The 15,025-nt window shown below is 38.9% G+C and overlaps 1 protein-coding gene across 6 annotated transcripts in view; it reads left to right on the top strand.

The window, feature by feature from the left end:
* OXR1 (oxidation resistance 1) overlaps window positions 1-15,025 on the top strand; it is a 270,118-nt gene that overhangs the window by 58,001 nt on the left and 197,092 nt on the right. For 5 of the 6 annotated variants that reach the window (XM_088149046.1, XM_088149045.1, XM_088149047.1 and 2 more), the window contains exon 3: window positions 11,057-11,101. The exons of the other annotated variant lie outside the window; for it this stretch is intronic. In XM_088149046.1, coding sequence (XP_088005172.1) covers window positions 11,057-11,101 — 45 coding nt within the window. The remainder of the gene's footprint in view (window positions 1-11,056; window positions 11,102-15,025) is intronic. 6 annotated transcript variants of the gene reach the window in all.

Raw genomic sequence — 15,025 nt, 5'->3', positions numbered from 1 at the left:
AAAGGGGAGAAGCAAAGCCTCTGCTTTCTGATAGAAAGAGCGATACATCATACAGAAAGGCATAGGGTGGAAAAGAGGAGGCAAAGTTTGCACATCTTCCAAATAAAAATCGAAGAAAAATATATTTTACCAAAGGGATTAGCACCCTTTTGATGACTGAAGATTGTTTTTGGGGAGCCTAAGGGCTTCTATGGGCAGGACAATGCTGTGGTCAAGGCTGTCTTGTTCTTTAGGAGAGTGTTGGTTTAAAAACTCTGTTAAGCCTATTGTAGCACTTGCCTAACCATTATCATGTGTTCCATGTGGTTTCTGGCCAAAGATTTTGAGAAATTATGGTAATAGTTTTCAGCAATAGTGGTCAAAGGAATCCCTGGGACCATAAAAAGGGGGCTTTGGGGACACATGCATTTAGGGTGGCTGTTTTGGTATTGGGACATCCAGCTGTCTTTTCAGATATTATCTGCAGATTCTACACTGTGACCTGATCCTGTTAGGAGCTAAATGATTACAGCACAATACCTTGTGAGAAAACCATTGTTTCAGAGAGGTAACAAGATCAGCCCTGATACTCTCACACATGAGAAATATCTGTTACATTTAGCTAAATTTACATTCATCATACAGAAATTGTGTCTAATCTGCCTATTCCTCCTGATTATAAATGAACTGAAATCCTACAATGATGACTAAGCCATTATGTTTTCCATTATATTAAAACTTTTAGACTTATTCTGAAAAATCGATGGTAAGGATTGATGTTGACAAGGAGAATCAGTTACATTGGGTTACGTTATAAACCCCAAATAATTTTTACCCTTGATTCTTGTCCTTATTATCTCATTAAAGAATAGAGACTAGGAATAACATAACCTCATTCCATGTATTACTATTGAATTACAAGGCCAAATGTATTCAAAATAGCAGGTATTTCTACTCTTTCATGTGCCTAAAATTGCAAGTCTCTATACTACTCTGTGCAATTATTTCCTATATCTCTGTTGGGCTCAAACATGCGGTGAGAACCATGGTTCATTACTGTACTCAAAAAAGGCTGAACATAAATGATCGGAAATCTAAAATTATGCTTTTTGCCAAGAAACCAAAATAACAAACTTAGATACAGAGTTTCTACCACCAATCATAGCTGACAGTTATCACTCACTTTGGACAAAAGCGGTAGAGCAAAAATTAAGAACATCTTGAATGTCTGTAGATTTCTTATTAACTTCAGACTTTGTTTAGACCAGAAAGCGATGGTTGCAAAGATTGTACAACTTTGAATACCAGTCTGAGGAACAGAAGTACTGTATGCTAGACACTGGCTCTAGCAGCCTGCAAGATATTTTTACACCCTTGAGAAAAGAAATTTGCAGGCCAGGCATAATATCCTTCCATCCATGCTATTATCTGGCAGGTATGCCAATATTCCACTAGCTTAATGCACTTGGCCTTGTGACTCAAGGGAAATCGAGACAATTCAACATGTCCCTTTTTATTTATAACTTTTATAAGAATCTTCTAAAGGACATCATAATCCCTTCTTTATTAAGTGCACCTGTGAGAATAGACAATTCTTACACCCACCTTACACCCACCTCAAACTGCAAAACCACCTACATAGCCAAATTTATTATTGCAACATTTAAAACAAGGGAACCTGTGACGGAAGACATGAGCGAGGAGGTCCAAGGTCATAGGGAGGGGGAGAGGAATCCCAAGCATCTCCTCAGCCACAGCCTGTGAAAGTGAAAGGAGACTGGCACCACCCTAAGGAATTGGAGTGTTTAGTTGTTGTCATTGGGGGTTAGAGTTAGTCTAGTGAGATTTTGTCTAATAGGTGTAAGCTAATAAAGTAACTGAACTGTTTCTGGATTTGTCTCACTGTGGTTCTTGGGCTGAACCTGACAGAACCACTAACATCAAACACAGCCTGACAATCCTTTCCTTCTTTCTCTTTCTCTCTTTCCCTTTCCCTTTCCCTTTCCCTTTCCCTTTCCCTTTCCCTTTTCTTTTAACTGTTTAATTTTGTCTAGTTATATCGATTATTGATCTCTGATCGTAAAATAATTTGAAACTCTTTGTTGAAATCAGTATATGATTAAATCAGTTGCTTTTGGGCAGATATGTGGGACAGGCTGGGGATTTACTCAGTGATCTCTGGGAATAAGCATCTGTAGGGAACCCTTGCAATTGTTAGAAATCAATAGTTGAAATATTATGGTAAAATTATTAAAGTCATCAGGAAAGTGGAATTTCGAGATATAGCATGGAGCACACACAAACTTGTATTAATGACTGCTGCACAGCAGTTAAAGTATTGGACTTGGCAATGGTAAATCTGAGTTCAAATCTCCATTCAGGCATAAGATTTGCTGGTTGACATAGGACAAATTATTTTTTTTTCAATGTAACCAACTCATAGATTGATTGTGAGAATGAAGTTGCATTGTCAATGCATGCCTTTCAAAGAATACATTTAAAAGAATGCTAAGAAAAGCTAAGAAAATATAAATATATAAGAAATAGAATAAATCATGTTAATAACAAAAAGTGAAAGATGATCTTAGTTGCTATCAGTTTCCTATACAGTATGAATCTAATTTCTGAGAATGATTTTCATTGTCACTTCTGAGGCAACAACCGTTAGTGAATTTGTTGCCTATAAAGGTGGGCATATTATTACTGCATACAAAATAAGTGAATTGGACAGATTGACTGATATATTTTGGCAGGCCTATTATTTGTAATAGGTCAACATGGATTTCTGATCACAATTCTTTAACAGCAGGAACAATGAGGCAAAATAACTAAAACAAATAAAAATGATTTGAGGGTATATGCAGTAGGCTTTTGTGGAGAGACTGCATGACCAGCTTATTAATTATTTATTTATTTATTTATTTATTTATTTATTCATTCATTCATTCATTCATTCATTCATTCATTCATTCATTCAATTTGTAGAGCTGCCCATCTCAACAGGTGACTCTGGAAGATGAACAATATTAAAATAAATTAAAAACAATTCCCATCATAAATACAGAAATTAAAATGTACAGCAGCCGAGAAAGATGTCACAATCAAGAGATGGGACCTGGGCATAGAACCAGGTCTTTAGGGCCTTACAAAAGGCCAGCAAGGTTGGGGCCATCCTAATCTCTGGAGGGAGAATATTCCATAGGGTGGATGCTACACCAGAAAAGGTGTGTCTCCTAGGCCCTGCCAACTGGTACTCCTTAGCTGATGGGACTCAGAACATGCCCATTCTGCTGCACCGGACTGGATGGGTAGAAACAACTGGGGAGGGACAGTTCATCAAGGAACCTGTGACGAACCCATAAAGGGCTTCCAAGGGGACAACCAGCACCTTGAATTGCACCCAAGCTCACTGGTAACCAATGCAGCTCATGGGGTAGTGGTGTTGCATGTGCCGAGTAACTGACACCATTTACTACCTGTGCAGCTGCATTCTCCACCAGTTGAAGCTTCCAAATGTTCTGCAAGGGCAGCCCCATGTAGAGCGCATAGCAGTAGTCCAGATGGGAGGTTACAAGGGCATGACTGACAGTGAGCATAGGCTCCCAGTCCAGAAATGGGTGAAACTGGTGGACAACCTGAAGTGTGCAAAGGCCCTACTAGCCACCGCTGCCACCAACTCTTCCAGCTTAGGAACTGAAACGCTATTTTGAGGGAGGCTTAAAGACTCAATTTGCAACTTACTGTACTAACTTCAAGATACTCATTTTTTCACCCTTCAAACTTTTGAAACTGCACTCATGCCACCTTCTTACCTCTAGCTGCTGAGAATCTTCACAACACAGTTGCAGTGTCCTCCAAGACAAATACCAGTGCTCCAGCCTGTGCTCTATGCTTGTCCTTGTCATTTCCTCACTGTGCTTGTTTTTTAGGGAGAATTTTTTTTTTTAAAAGCCATTCTTCAGGGGAGTGGAAGCTACTTCTCAGAATGACTGAAAAGAATGGGGTAACACCAAAGTGTCACGGTACTTGAGAGAGTGAGGAAATCCCAAGAGGCATTCCCAGGAATTCCCATATTGGAAACTGCCACATAGAACTCTAGAGGTATCACTGCAAAACCTGTATTTGAAGTATGTCCTTTGAAGCAGTAACTGAAGGTTAGTTAATGGAGAATTTATTGACTCAGGTACAGTAGACCTATGGAATCCTTACAGCTGCAGGGGGATCCAGGGGTGTGGCAATGATCTTGTCATTGTGTACTTCTTGTAAGGGCAAGGGCATATCCTGGCTCTAGCATGTTCATCTTGAGCTTTAAATGAAAAATGAAGTTGATTCTCAAAGTATCCTTATAGAGCACCCATAATTTTCATAGAAAAGAAATAATTATCACTGGTATATTCAGCTAATGCCATTATCTTATTCCATAAATCTATGTGCCTAAGCTTTTTAAAAATCTCTTCTACTAAATGAAGACTATTAGAATATAAAGATTTGTGGAAAAGAATAACTATTCCTATGCTTTTTAGGCTGATGCTGCTAGACAGTCTTCTTGAAATAATAAATATAGCCATCTCCCTGGTGCAGAACATGAGTTATTTATGGCCAGAACCCTTTGAAAGATTCATAAGAAGATGGCAATACTTACATTGTGTTAGTTAGACAGCTGTTCAATAAAATGACATTTTAAGATATGTACTACCATTCTTTGTGTGAGCCTTGATGAGTAAAAGGTTCTCTCCTAAAATGAGCAGATTGGTAGTTCCAGACATACATATTGACAGAAGTGCTATCAGAGAATAGAGACATATTGTTCTGTACTTAATAAGATAGAATGGCTTTCTTATCCTGAAGCATTCTCTTGTTGGGTTTCACTGAATTTATCAATGCCTTCAACTTACAGTAGGTTTCACTGACTTTATCAATGCTTTCAACTTTCACTTAGCAGTTAAACAGCCTTTTCCATTGTGGCACTTCCCCAGCCCCCATAACAATCAAGGCCAGACTTGGAGATTTCCTATTCATAAAAAAATACCTATGTATAATCAAAAAGATACCAAGCATGTAGAAAAGTATACCATGTTTGGTTGCTGGTAAAGCATTGGTTGAATACAATATATTCTTAGCAGATGGCTAATAATTGAATGGAAAGTATTGAAATAACAGTATCATGTTGAATGAGCATGTCTCCTTCTTCTTAGCAACCTAAAGCAGTAATGAAAGCTACAGGTAGATATTGTATGTTGAAAATAATCTCAGGGAGAAATTTTAAAACCTCCAAACTAAGGTAGGAAGACATTTCCATTCACATAGTTAATATCAGTGATTAAAGACTTATATGGAATATAGTAATGAGTTCTCCAGAAGAATTACCTTGAGGAAGGAGTAGAGGCTAGAAGACAGGGTGTCAACCATTTTTAAAACTGAATTCCCAAAAGTCTTTTGCAGAAACAGTTTTTCCAGACTCCTATTTTGATCCTGGGATTGATATTCAAGATACTAGCCTTGGTCCTGGGTTGCATATCCCATGTTGATGTTCACCACTGTACACTGGCACTGGGAAATGCTATTCAGGAATAGGAAAAGTTCAAAAAAGCAATTTTATCTAGTACTAATAAAAAAAAAAAACCTACGCAATATGTTTCCCATTGGCAGAGATTTTATGATATTTTACAACAATACAGTGTCATTTTGTTTTATTTAGAAACTTCTAAATATCATTTACGATTTGATTGGTATATGATATGTATAGCAGTTTGCAATCCCTTTTTTGTTGTTTCCTTGTTTAGTTACTGCTTTTTCTTATTTTTTATGTTTTTCCATTGTTGTGTATTGGGGGGAACTTATATAAATACTCAGTGGATAAAGAATAGGAAAAGTTCAGGATTCAGGATTATCTGGATCCCTTTCAGTCAGGATTCAGATCTGGGTATGGGATGGAAATGGCATTGGTCGCACTTTTAGATGACCTGGCATGAGCAGGATGGGGTAGAGCATCCATCCTTGTCCTACTTGACCTCTTGGTGGCTTTTGATACCATCAACCATTGTATCCTTCTGGATCGGCTCAGAGGATTGGGGGTGGGCAACACGGTACTGTGCTGGTTTGCCTCCTTCCTTCTGGGTGGATTCTAGCGGATGATTGGGGAGGAGAAGTCCTGCCCTTGGCCCCTACTATGTGGGGTGCCACAGGGGTCAGTGCTGTCTCCTCTCCTTTTTAACATCTACATGAGACTGCTGAGTGAGCTCATTTTTGCCATGGGGTGAGGTATCACCAGTATGCTGATGATACTCAATTGTATATCTCCAGTCCTGGCAAATTAACGCCTTATCCCAGTGTTTTATCCCGGTGGCTGGAGGCTGTGAGGGCCAGGATGGGGAACAGCAGGCTTCAGCTGAACCCTGGCAAGACTGAGTGGCTGTGTTTTTTGGGACCTAGTGGTTCCAGGACTATGCCATCTTTGGCCCCGGATTGGGTTGCACTACCCCAGACAGACCTAGTGCACAATCTGGGGGTCCTCCTAGACTCACGACTCTTGCTCGATGAGCAGGTGACAGTCGTGGCTAGGAGGGCCTTTGCACAGCTCCATCTTGTGTTCCAGTTGCACCTGTTTCTGGATCGGCAGGCCCTGCTTACAGTCACTCACTCCCTAGTCACCTCCAGATTGAACTACTGAAGTGGGCTCCATGGAGCTGCCCTTGAATCTTCAGCTGTTTCAGAATGCAGCGGCGTGGGCAGTTATGTGCACTCTGAGAACAACACATGTTATACCTCTCCTCCATTGGTTGCCAGTTTGCTTCCGGGTCCAATTCAAGGTGTTGGTTTTAACCTTTAAAGCCCTTCATGGCATAGGACTGGGCTGTTTGAGGGACTGCCTTTCTCTGGTTACATCAGCCCACCCCATCAGATCTTGCAGAGAAGGCATGCTGCAGATACCATTGGCTAGGGACCTGCATTTGGCGGATCCCAGGAGACGTGCCTTCTCTGCTGTGGTGCCTGCCTTATGGAACATCTTTCCTCCTGAGATTAGATTAGCACCATCCCTTTTGCTATTCTGAAAGGCCCTCAAGACCTGGTTATGTGATCATGCCTGGGGCTCCCATGGAACTGGAGACCTGCTTAGATGGCTTCATTGCTGAGGGGGCCATTTTTATTCTCCCTTCCCCTATGGTTTGTAATAAATAAATTTGCTTAATAAACAAATTCACAAACTGGGAATGCAGCATCTTGAGATAAAATGACTTCTAGGAGCAAAACTGAAAATATTTCTCCTATAAAACCACTGGAAGCTACTTCTCATCAGATTAAGCTAGTTGAATCACATATCTAACAATTTCCTGTTGTCAGCTTGTCTTACAGTGCATAATTTTTCAGTTCTCTAAATGAGTATTATTATCAAAATTTCCCTCACCTTAATCTTAAGGATGCTAATTAACAGGTGCTGAAATTCAACTTAGTTATTGAATTGTCTGCAGCATAAATCTGTTGAAATAACTAGTAATCACAAAGACCATTTTGACAAAACAGGAATACAGTATAAGACATAATCTACAGAAGACTACTAAAATCGTGGGTGAAGTATGATGGAATTTAGATTTGAAAGGAAAAATCAGCCCTGCTAGAGAAATGAAGCTTTTCTGATCATGTGTGAATGACTTATGGTTAGTATTAAAAACATGGTATATAAAGCTAGGATTCAGAAATTTATGTGTGAAGGGATTCCAGGCAATCAGAATCAATAGATGTTTCCTTTCAGTTAAAGAACAGTTTTCAGTATTATTCTTGTAACCAACAATTGGAGAGAAAAATAGAATAATTTATAGAGTTGATCAAGGATTGGCCTATAGGCATAGGCAAGGGAAGATCTCAGATTCACTGATCAGCAAGTTACCCAGACCAAGAGTAAGAATATTGTTACATAGGTCAACAGATGTATAAGTCAGAATGGAAATCTTATGGCCTTCCAGGACTGCCTAAGAACCCTCACTACTGGCCATGCTGACAAAGGGTGCTGGGTTCAGCAACATTGAAAAAGCAAGGGTCCTATTGCCCCATATTACTTGATTCCTCTTGGTTTGAGTGAGTACATTTTCCCCTTCAATGTTTCTCTAACAGAAAACTAAGATAATTTTCCCTCTAGGCTCCCTACGTGGTCTTTCTCTGTGCTGCCAGATTCTCTGAAAATCAGAAGAAACTTGATATGTGCATACAGCAGGAAGAATAGCAGCTAATTTAAAGAGACAGCATTGTGAGACAAGTATGCTAGTCTCAAAAAAAAAAAAAGTCCCCTTGGCATATAGTGTAAATACATTTCATTGGATATTTAGCTAGACCATAGTACATCTCCTTCCTCACTGTGGTCCTCAGTGATGCCTATCCCTGAACCTGCTGTGTTCAACTTTGTAAATATTAAACATGCTCCAGGGTCACCAGAGAGTGGGAGAAATTACCTTCCTGGCTGCATTCCCTGTATTGATATAAGAGCATGGTAGGCATGATAGAACATGGTAAACATCTCAGATTGAGAGGGATAGATGTACAGGCTTACTGGGGCCTGTGACAAATGTGATGGTGGTGTGAACTGAGTTGAAGATACGTTCTCTGATAAAGAAGAATGCCATAATAAGGCCCTATAATCTTGACGAAGTGATATCCCATCCCTTCATCCCTGAGCCTGGTTCTGGTTTGGTGACTGAGCAGTTAAACTGGAGATCTGCCACGCCCAGGAGAATGCTATTTTTTCTGTGAAGGAGGTAGGGGAATGCATCTGGCACACACAGAACTACTTGACAACAGTTTCATGGTGGAATCATACTTGATCCATTGTACTCAGATGTGATTAACCCAGCTTGCAACTTAGAGCATTGTCTAGAGCAGCAACTTTAAGATGCGTGGACTTCAGCTCCCAGAATTCCCCAGGCATGCTGGGAATTGAAGTTCACACATCTTAAAATTGCTGAGATTGAGAAACACTGGACTAGATGGCTACTGTTTTACCATTTTAGCAATGGCAGAAGGATAGAACTAAATTTATCTGGCAAGTTAAGAACTGCAAGTTAAATATAAGGTGTTGCAAGATACTAAAGAAAGAGGAGGTTTAGCCTTGCCTGATCTCAAATTGTATTTCATCGCTTGTAGTCTAGTTTGGTTGAAAGAATGGGTGTTGTTGAGAAATATCAGACTATTGAATTTGGAAGAACACAAATTGAGATTTGGATGGCACGGCTATTTATTGCATGATAAAGTTAAGATTAATGTAGACTTTAAGAATCATTTTATTACATGTGGCATTTTGAGAATTTGGTATAAGTATAAACCTAGACTGTGTCTGAAAATACCCTTATGGTTTATCTCCACAAGAAGCATTTTACAGGAAAGAAATGGTAATTAGGCAGACATGGTTAACTTATGGCGATATCCTTGATATTCACCAAGGAGAATTTAAAACAAAATCAAGAGAGAATTTGATATCATAAGGACATCCATGTCAGCAATTTTCATATTAACAACTTGTAGAAAGATTTAAAGTTGATAAAAAATACATATGGTTTTGAATGAAACAAAACTGTTTTTGAAACTGAATTGTGTACTAACAATGAACATCTTATTGTTAAAATGTATAAGCTTTTGTTGAGATTTGAAACAGAAGATGAACAAGTTAAATATTGTATGATAAAATGGGTTAAACATTTTGGATATAATATACAAATAGAACAATGGGAAAATATGTGGATGAAAAGGTTAACATTTACACTGTGTTATAATTTGAAGAAGAATTTCTATAAAATGTTGTATAGTATCTGTCACTGGAAAGATTATCAAAAATGTATTCAAATACATGTTGGAAATGTAAACCTCAAGACGGGACTTTATACCATCTTTGGTGGACATGTAATAAAGCTAAACCAGAGACTTTCCTTTTGGGACTGATGGATAAACAACTGGAAAAAGCTCACCATTTCTATATATGATAACTGCAGCTAGACTTATATGCTCAAAGGTGGAAAGATTCAACATTACCTACAATGGAAGAATGGATGGTGAAGATTATGGAATATACTGAGATGGCCAAATTTACTTCTTTGATCAGAGAAAAGACAACATCTATTGCTGACTGGAAACCTGTTAAATCAAGGTTTCCAAACTGACAATTCGGCAATATAGGCTTGAACTTTCTAGCCATTCACATTTCAGCAAAGGCATAATGCTTCCTGTTTCTCCCAAGTTTTACAACCTTTTCTTCTTTCTAGGCTGTTTTTGTTTTGCTTTTCTGCATGTAATTAATTGTGTTGATGAATCTGAATAGTAACCATAGTTCCTCTTATGCTGATGAGTATTGAATATCAATCAATTCAGTTACCATATGCATTTCTGTTTTTATGGTATTAATAGGTAAAGGCATGCTTAAAAAGCTGTTGAGTATAACTTGGCATTTTGTCTTTTTCTTGTTCTATATAGCAAGTGGAATTTCTCACATATTCTTTAAAGCAGAAATAATGTCAAAGTAAATTATTATTATTAGTGAAAATTAGCTTGGTTTCTTCTGGAAATCTTTCTGGTAGAGCCACTAGACTAGTACTGGAAATTATGAAATTAGAAATTAGGATTAGTATGATGGAGACTGTCAAATCCAACAGGGAAAACATGGAAAGTGACTTGGAGCTGAACCCAGATTTAGCAATGTTTCAAAGTCCAGTATTTGGCAGCAGTTACCTTGATTCTTCAGAACATTTCTTTCTGTGTCTAATCAGTGAAATATGTGAACATTAATAAAACAGACATGAAAAGCTTTGAAATAGACAGGGGGAGGGGAAATAAAAGGATGAATAAGGGATTATCTTTCAAATCAACTGATATTTTATATAAAACCAGTTCAGAATAATTATGAAGTTCTGTGTCTGAAAAAATGTAATAGATATTTGGAGAACATCATAATCATTTATATTTTGCCATTGTTCAGTCAATACTAGAACATTATTTTATTGTTTGTGGTCTATAGCACCTTTCTGCAAATTGCTTTAACATAGTCATTGCATTCGTATTGTTACTCCCATGAGGCAGAATATTATTCTTACTTTTACAGATGGGAACTGAGGCTCAGAGATAGTGACTCAAAGAAGGCCACCCAGTGAGTATTAGATTCACTTTGCATGCATGCTGTGCATTGTGGAACATGTCGTTCTGTGGTTGCTTAGGACCCATGAATATGACTATTGCTACTGTAAACTCATAATCTTCAGTTATTTGTTTTTTAGTGAGAAAAAGGGAATCATATTAAACTTAGAGCCTTAAAACCTATTATGGTGCATGATATTTGCTCCCGGTTTGCTTCCGGGTCCAATTCAAGGTGTTGGTTATCACCTATAAAGCCCTGCATGGCATGGGGCCAGGCTACCTGAGGGACCGCCTTGCCCCCCACGATTTCAACCCGTCCCACCCGATCTCACAAAGAGGGCATGCTCCGGACCCCCTTGGTAAAAGAACTCTGATTAGCAGGGTCCAGAAGGCGGGCCTTCTGTGCTGTAGCCCCTGCCCTTTGGAACATCTTGCCCCCAGAGGTGAGACAGGCCCCCTCACTCCCGGCCTTTTGGAGGGATTTGAAGACTTGGCTGTGCCATCTGGCCTGGGGCGGGGAGGGAGGATGTCAGAAATGGGGTTGGCTAGCCCCTTAGCAGCCTGGTGTGGCCTCTATTGGCTCTTGGATCTTTTAATCTTTTTTCTTTCTCTGTGGTTCTCTTTTTATAACTTTTAATTATGTATTTATGATTTTAATTTGATATAAACCGCCCAGAGTCCCCCATTGTGGGGAGATAGGCAGGGACAAGTCCACTAAATAAATAAATAAATAAACATGGTTATTTCAAAGTAGCTGTTGGAAACAACAGGACTAAAACCACAGCAGACAGAGAAAGAGAGAGAGAGAGAGCCCATTTGGTGTAGTGATTAAGACATCAGGTTAGAAACCAGGAGACTGAATTCTGGTCCTGCCTTAGCTACAAAGCCAGTTTGGCCAGTCACTCTCTCTCAGCCCTAGGAAAATGGCAATGACAAACAACTGCTGAAAATCTTGGCAAGAAAACTGACTTTCCCAGGCAGTCACCTGCAGGGAATCAAGATTGACTTGAAGGCACATAATAGGAATAATAATGCAACTGAGGTTTTGACAACAAAACATCAGACTTCATAACATGAAATAATTCCAGCAGCCAGAGATATACCTCCTCTAAGGATCTATTCCCAAACAACCCACAGAAGCTTCCTTGTTGATAAGCAGTTGTTTTCTATCCTGCCTTTGGAATGGAAAGACAATTAAGATGGACACACAGGTAGAGCAGAAAAAATGATCTGGTCATAGCTGTGTTCCTAAGGAGTCTTCTAGCATTTCAGAGCATTGTTGTTGAAAATGTCTTCCTTACTGTGAACATAGCCCCAAATCAGAGGGGTCTGAAACATTGGACGGGAGTGTCACCTTCATAGCTGACAGATGGGAAGAAGGCCAGTGAACCCTAAAAAGAGAAAGTGAAGGACAGGTCTCAATTTGGAGATCAGAGAAGGAGAGGGGAGTAGAAGGTATGGCGAGGCAAGGAAATAGAGTTAAGCCAGTAGTTTGAGCAAAGTAATTATAAGATCCCTAGGTTTCCCATTAGCACTCTTGGGAAAATAACCACGTTCCTGTATATTGCTCTGTACATGAATGAATTATTTGCTCTGCCCTATTCTGCCATGGATGGGAAACTGAACTTGAGGCCTAATCTTCCTGAGACAAATAACATACTGGAACATCCCAGAAGTTCACTGGGATTACAGTGCAGGGTGAAAAGCTTAAATCCTCTTGATTTTCCCAGTTTTGCAGTTTTCTTTGAACATGCTATATGTTGTTTAGTTTTACTGCTTCTCTGTGAAACTCTCCATTGTAAACATCTGTACCTTGCTAACTGTTTATCTCAATCAACTTAATCCTTAATAGTATCACTGCTTGCATATGTCCTTTGCTGTGTCTGAAGCTTAAAAATCATCAAGTATTTTATCCTCAAGATTATTTACATTCCTATTTTCTCATACCTTTGCACGTCAGCTCTGCAGCAAAGAGCTGAAATAGATAGCACAAAGTTATGCTCAATATTGCAACTATAATTACTATATGAAATTGCATGTCATTATGCGTGGATATAAATAGGTATGACAACCAAACTGAATGCAAGTAGTAGGTATAAAGATGAGTGTTGGTGAGATAATAGGGAGAGCTAGCAGGAGTTTGCTCTCAGAGAATTCAACAGAAAGAAGAAAGGAGACTGATCAAAGAAGCCGTAGATTCTGAGGGGTTTGTGCTGAGCAATGAGGAGTGAAAAGCTTATCTTCTGAATAGCTGTTGATTACCCATTGTAGATGATTGGGTGATTGCTTCCTGCTGAGTAAACAGAGAATGTAAGAGAAATATAGGGCAGTCTGGTTCCAGGAGGAAGGCTACTGAATGAGCGAACAGAAACAGCTAACAGGAGTTTGCCGGAGAAAGGAACACGAATAAATAAAAGCCCTTCTATAGATTATGTCTTCAGAAACAAGAATAAAAATGAATGGACAGGAGTCTGCTATTTTTCCTCCTAGTATATAATTGCAGCAAATGCAAACTCATAGCAGTCTTTGAGGGACAGGTCAAAGGATTGGAGAATTGAATGGCCATGCTTTACCTACTGAAAAAGGAAGGAAAGGAGGCTGCACAATAGAAACAGATATTAGAAGCAAAGCTCCTTAAGAAAGATAGCCAAACAGAGAAGCAAGGGAAGTAGATGAACATAACAACTGGAAGCAAGAGATATAAATGATATTCTGCCCCATGTAACTCAGAAACCTTTCTCAACCAGATTCTGAGCCTTTAGGGAAAGAAAAATAGATACTACAGAATGGAGATAGAATGCAGAGAGGGTGAAACAGCGTTCTGTAAGAAAGCATGATAGTTTGTAATTCAATATGAGAAATTGAAACAAACATATGCCGAGTGGTTCTGTTGGCTTGTGCAGCCTGTCACAAGAAAAACTCAGGGATACAATAGTGCTTCCAAGATTACCAAGTCAGTTGACAGGTATCTTTTCCTTCTAAGTGGTCAGTGGTACTGCAAATAACAGCTGTAATGTATTGGGCTTGGAAGCCTTTGAAAATCTCAGAAACTTAGGTTCATGTGTTATTCTTCCATAGAAGAAGACTAGAAAGGGAATGAAGAATTCTGCAAGTCTATTTATGCAAATGGTGTCCATGGGAAAAGATTTGATTTCTGAGATCATAGTCTGAGTTATCTAGATGATGGATTGATGGCATGAGATAATTTGTACCTTACAAGGTCTTCTAAAAATGTACTTGGCTAAAGCATGGTATGATTGATTAGGAAAGCTTTAAACTGAATCTAGTGAAGGGAATAGAAATAAAAACTTTGAAGTAAGGACCTCATACAAACATTTGAGCTCCCAAGAAAGTAGGAGTGTTGCTGAATTGGGGACTCTTAAATCACAAAGTGATAATTTAGAAAGGGTATTAGCTCGTAAAGTTCACAGCAGTCATTGTCTGTACACTAATGCTTTTGATTTTATTTATATGATTTAATGGGTTTAATAGCTTTCCACCTTATGACTGGAATATAGGATAGAATTTGTTAAAAAATAACAGAAACAATAGAAAGGAAGAGTTATACTGTATGCTGCAAGTATTCATTCGTGCTAAAATGAATAAACTTGGCAATGCTTTAAACAACATCTGGGTTCAAGTAAATGGAGGAAGAAATAAAAGTAAGACATTTGTTGGTTTCTACAATTGTCCAGCCAACCAAGGAGAAGATACTGATGACACTTTCCCAAAACAAAATAGCAGATTTTTCAAAGAGGCATGATAGTGTAATGATGGAACACTTTAATTACTCTGACATCTGTTGGGAGACAAATTCCGCCATGCATGGTTCTTGTCTTGCTGACAACCTTCTCTTTTAGAGACTGGAGGAAGACCCAAGAGGATCAGCTATCCTTGACTTGACATTAATTGAGACTTAGTTGAGGAATTGGGAATA

This window comes from Python bivittatus, unplaced genomic scaffold (genome assembly GCF_059951505.1).
Source record: "Python bivittatus isolate LINGU-HERP-01145 unplaced genomic scaffold, Pbiv_v1 ctg000590_np1212, whole genome shotgun sequence".
NCBI lineage: Eukaryota > Metazoa > Chordata > Lepidosauria > Squamata > Pythonidae > Python > Python bivittatus.
The sequence above is the reverse complement of the archived record's forward strand: the minus strand, read 5'-3'. Positions and strand labels throughout refer to the sequence as shown.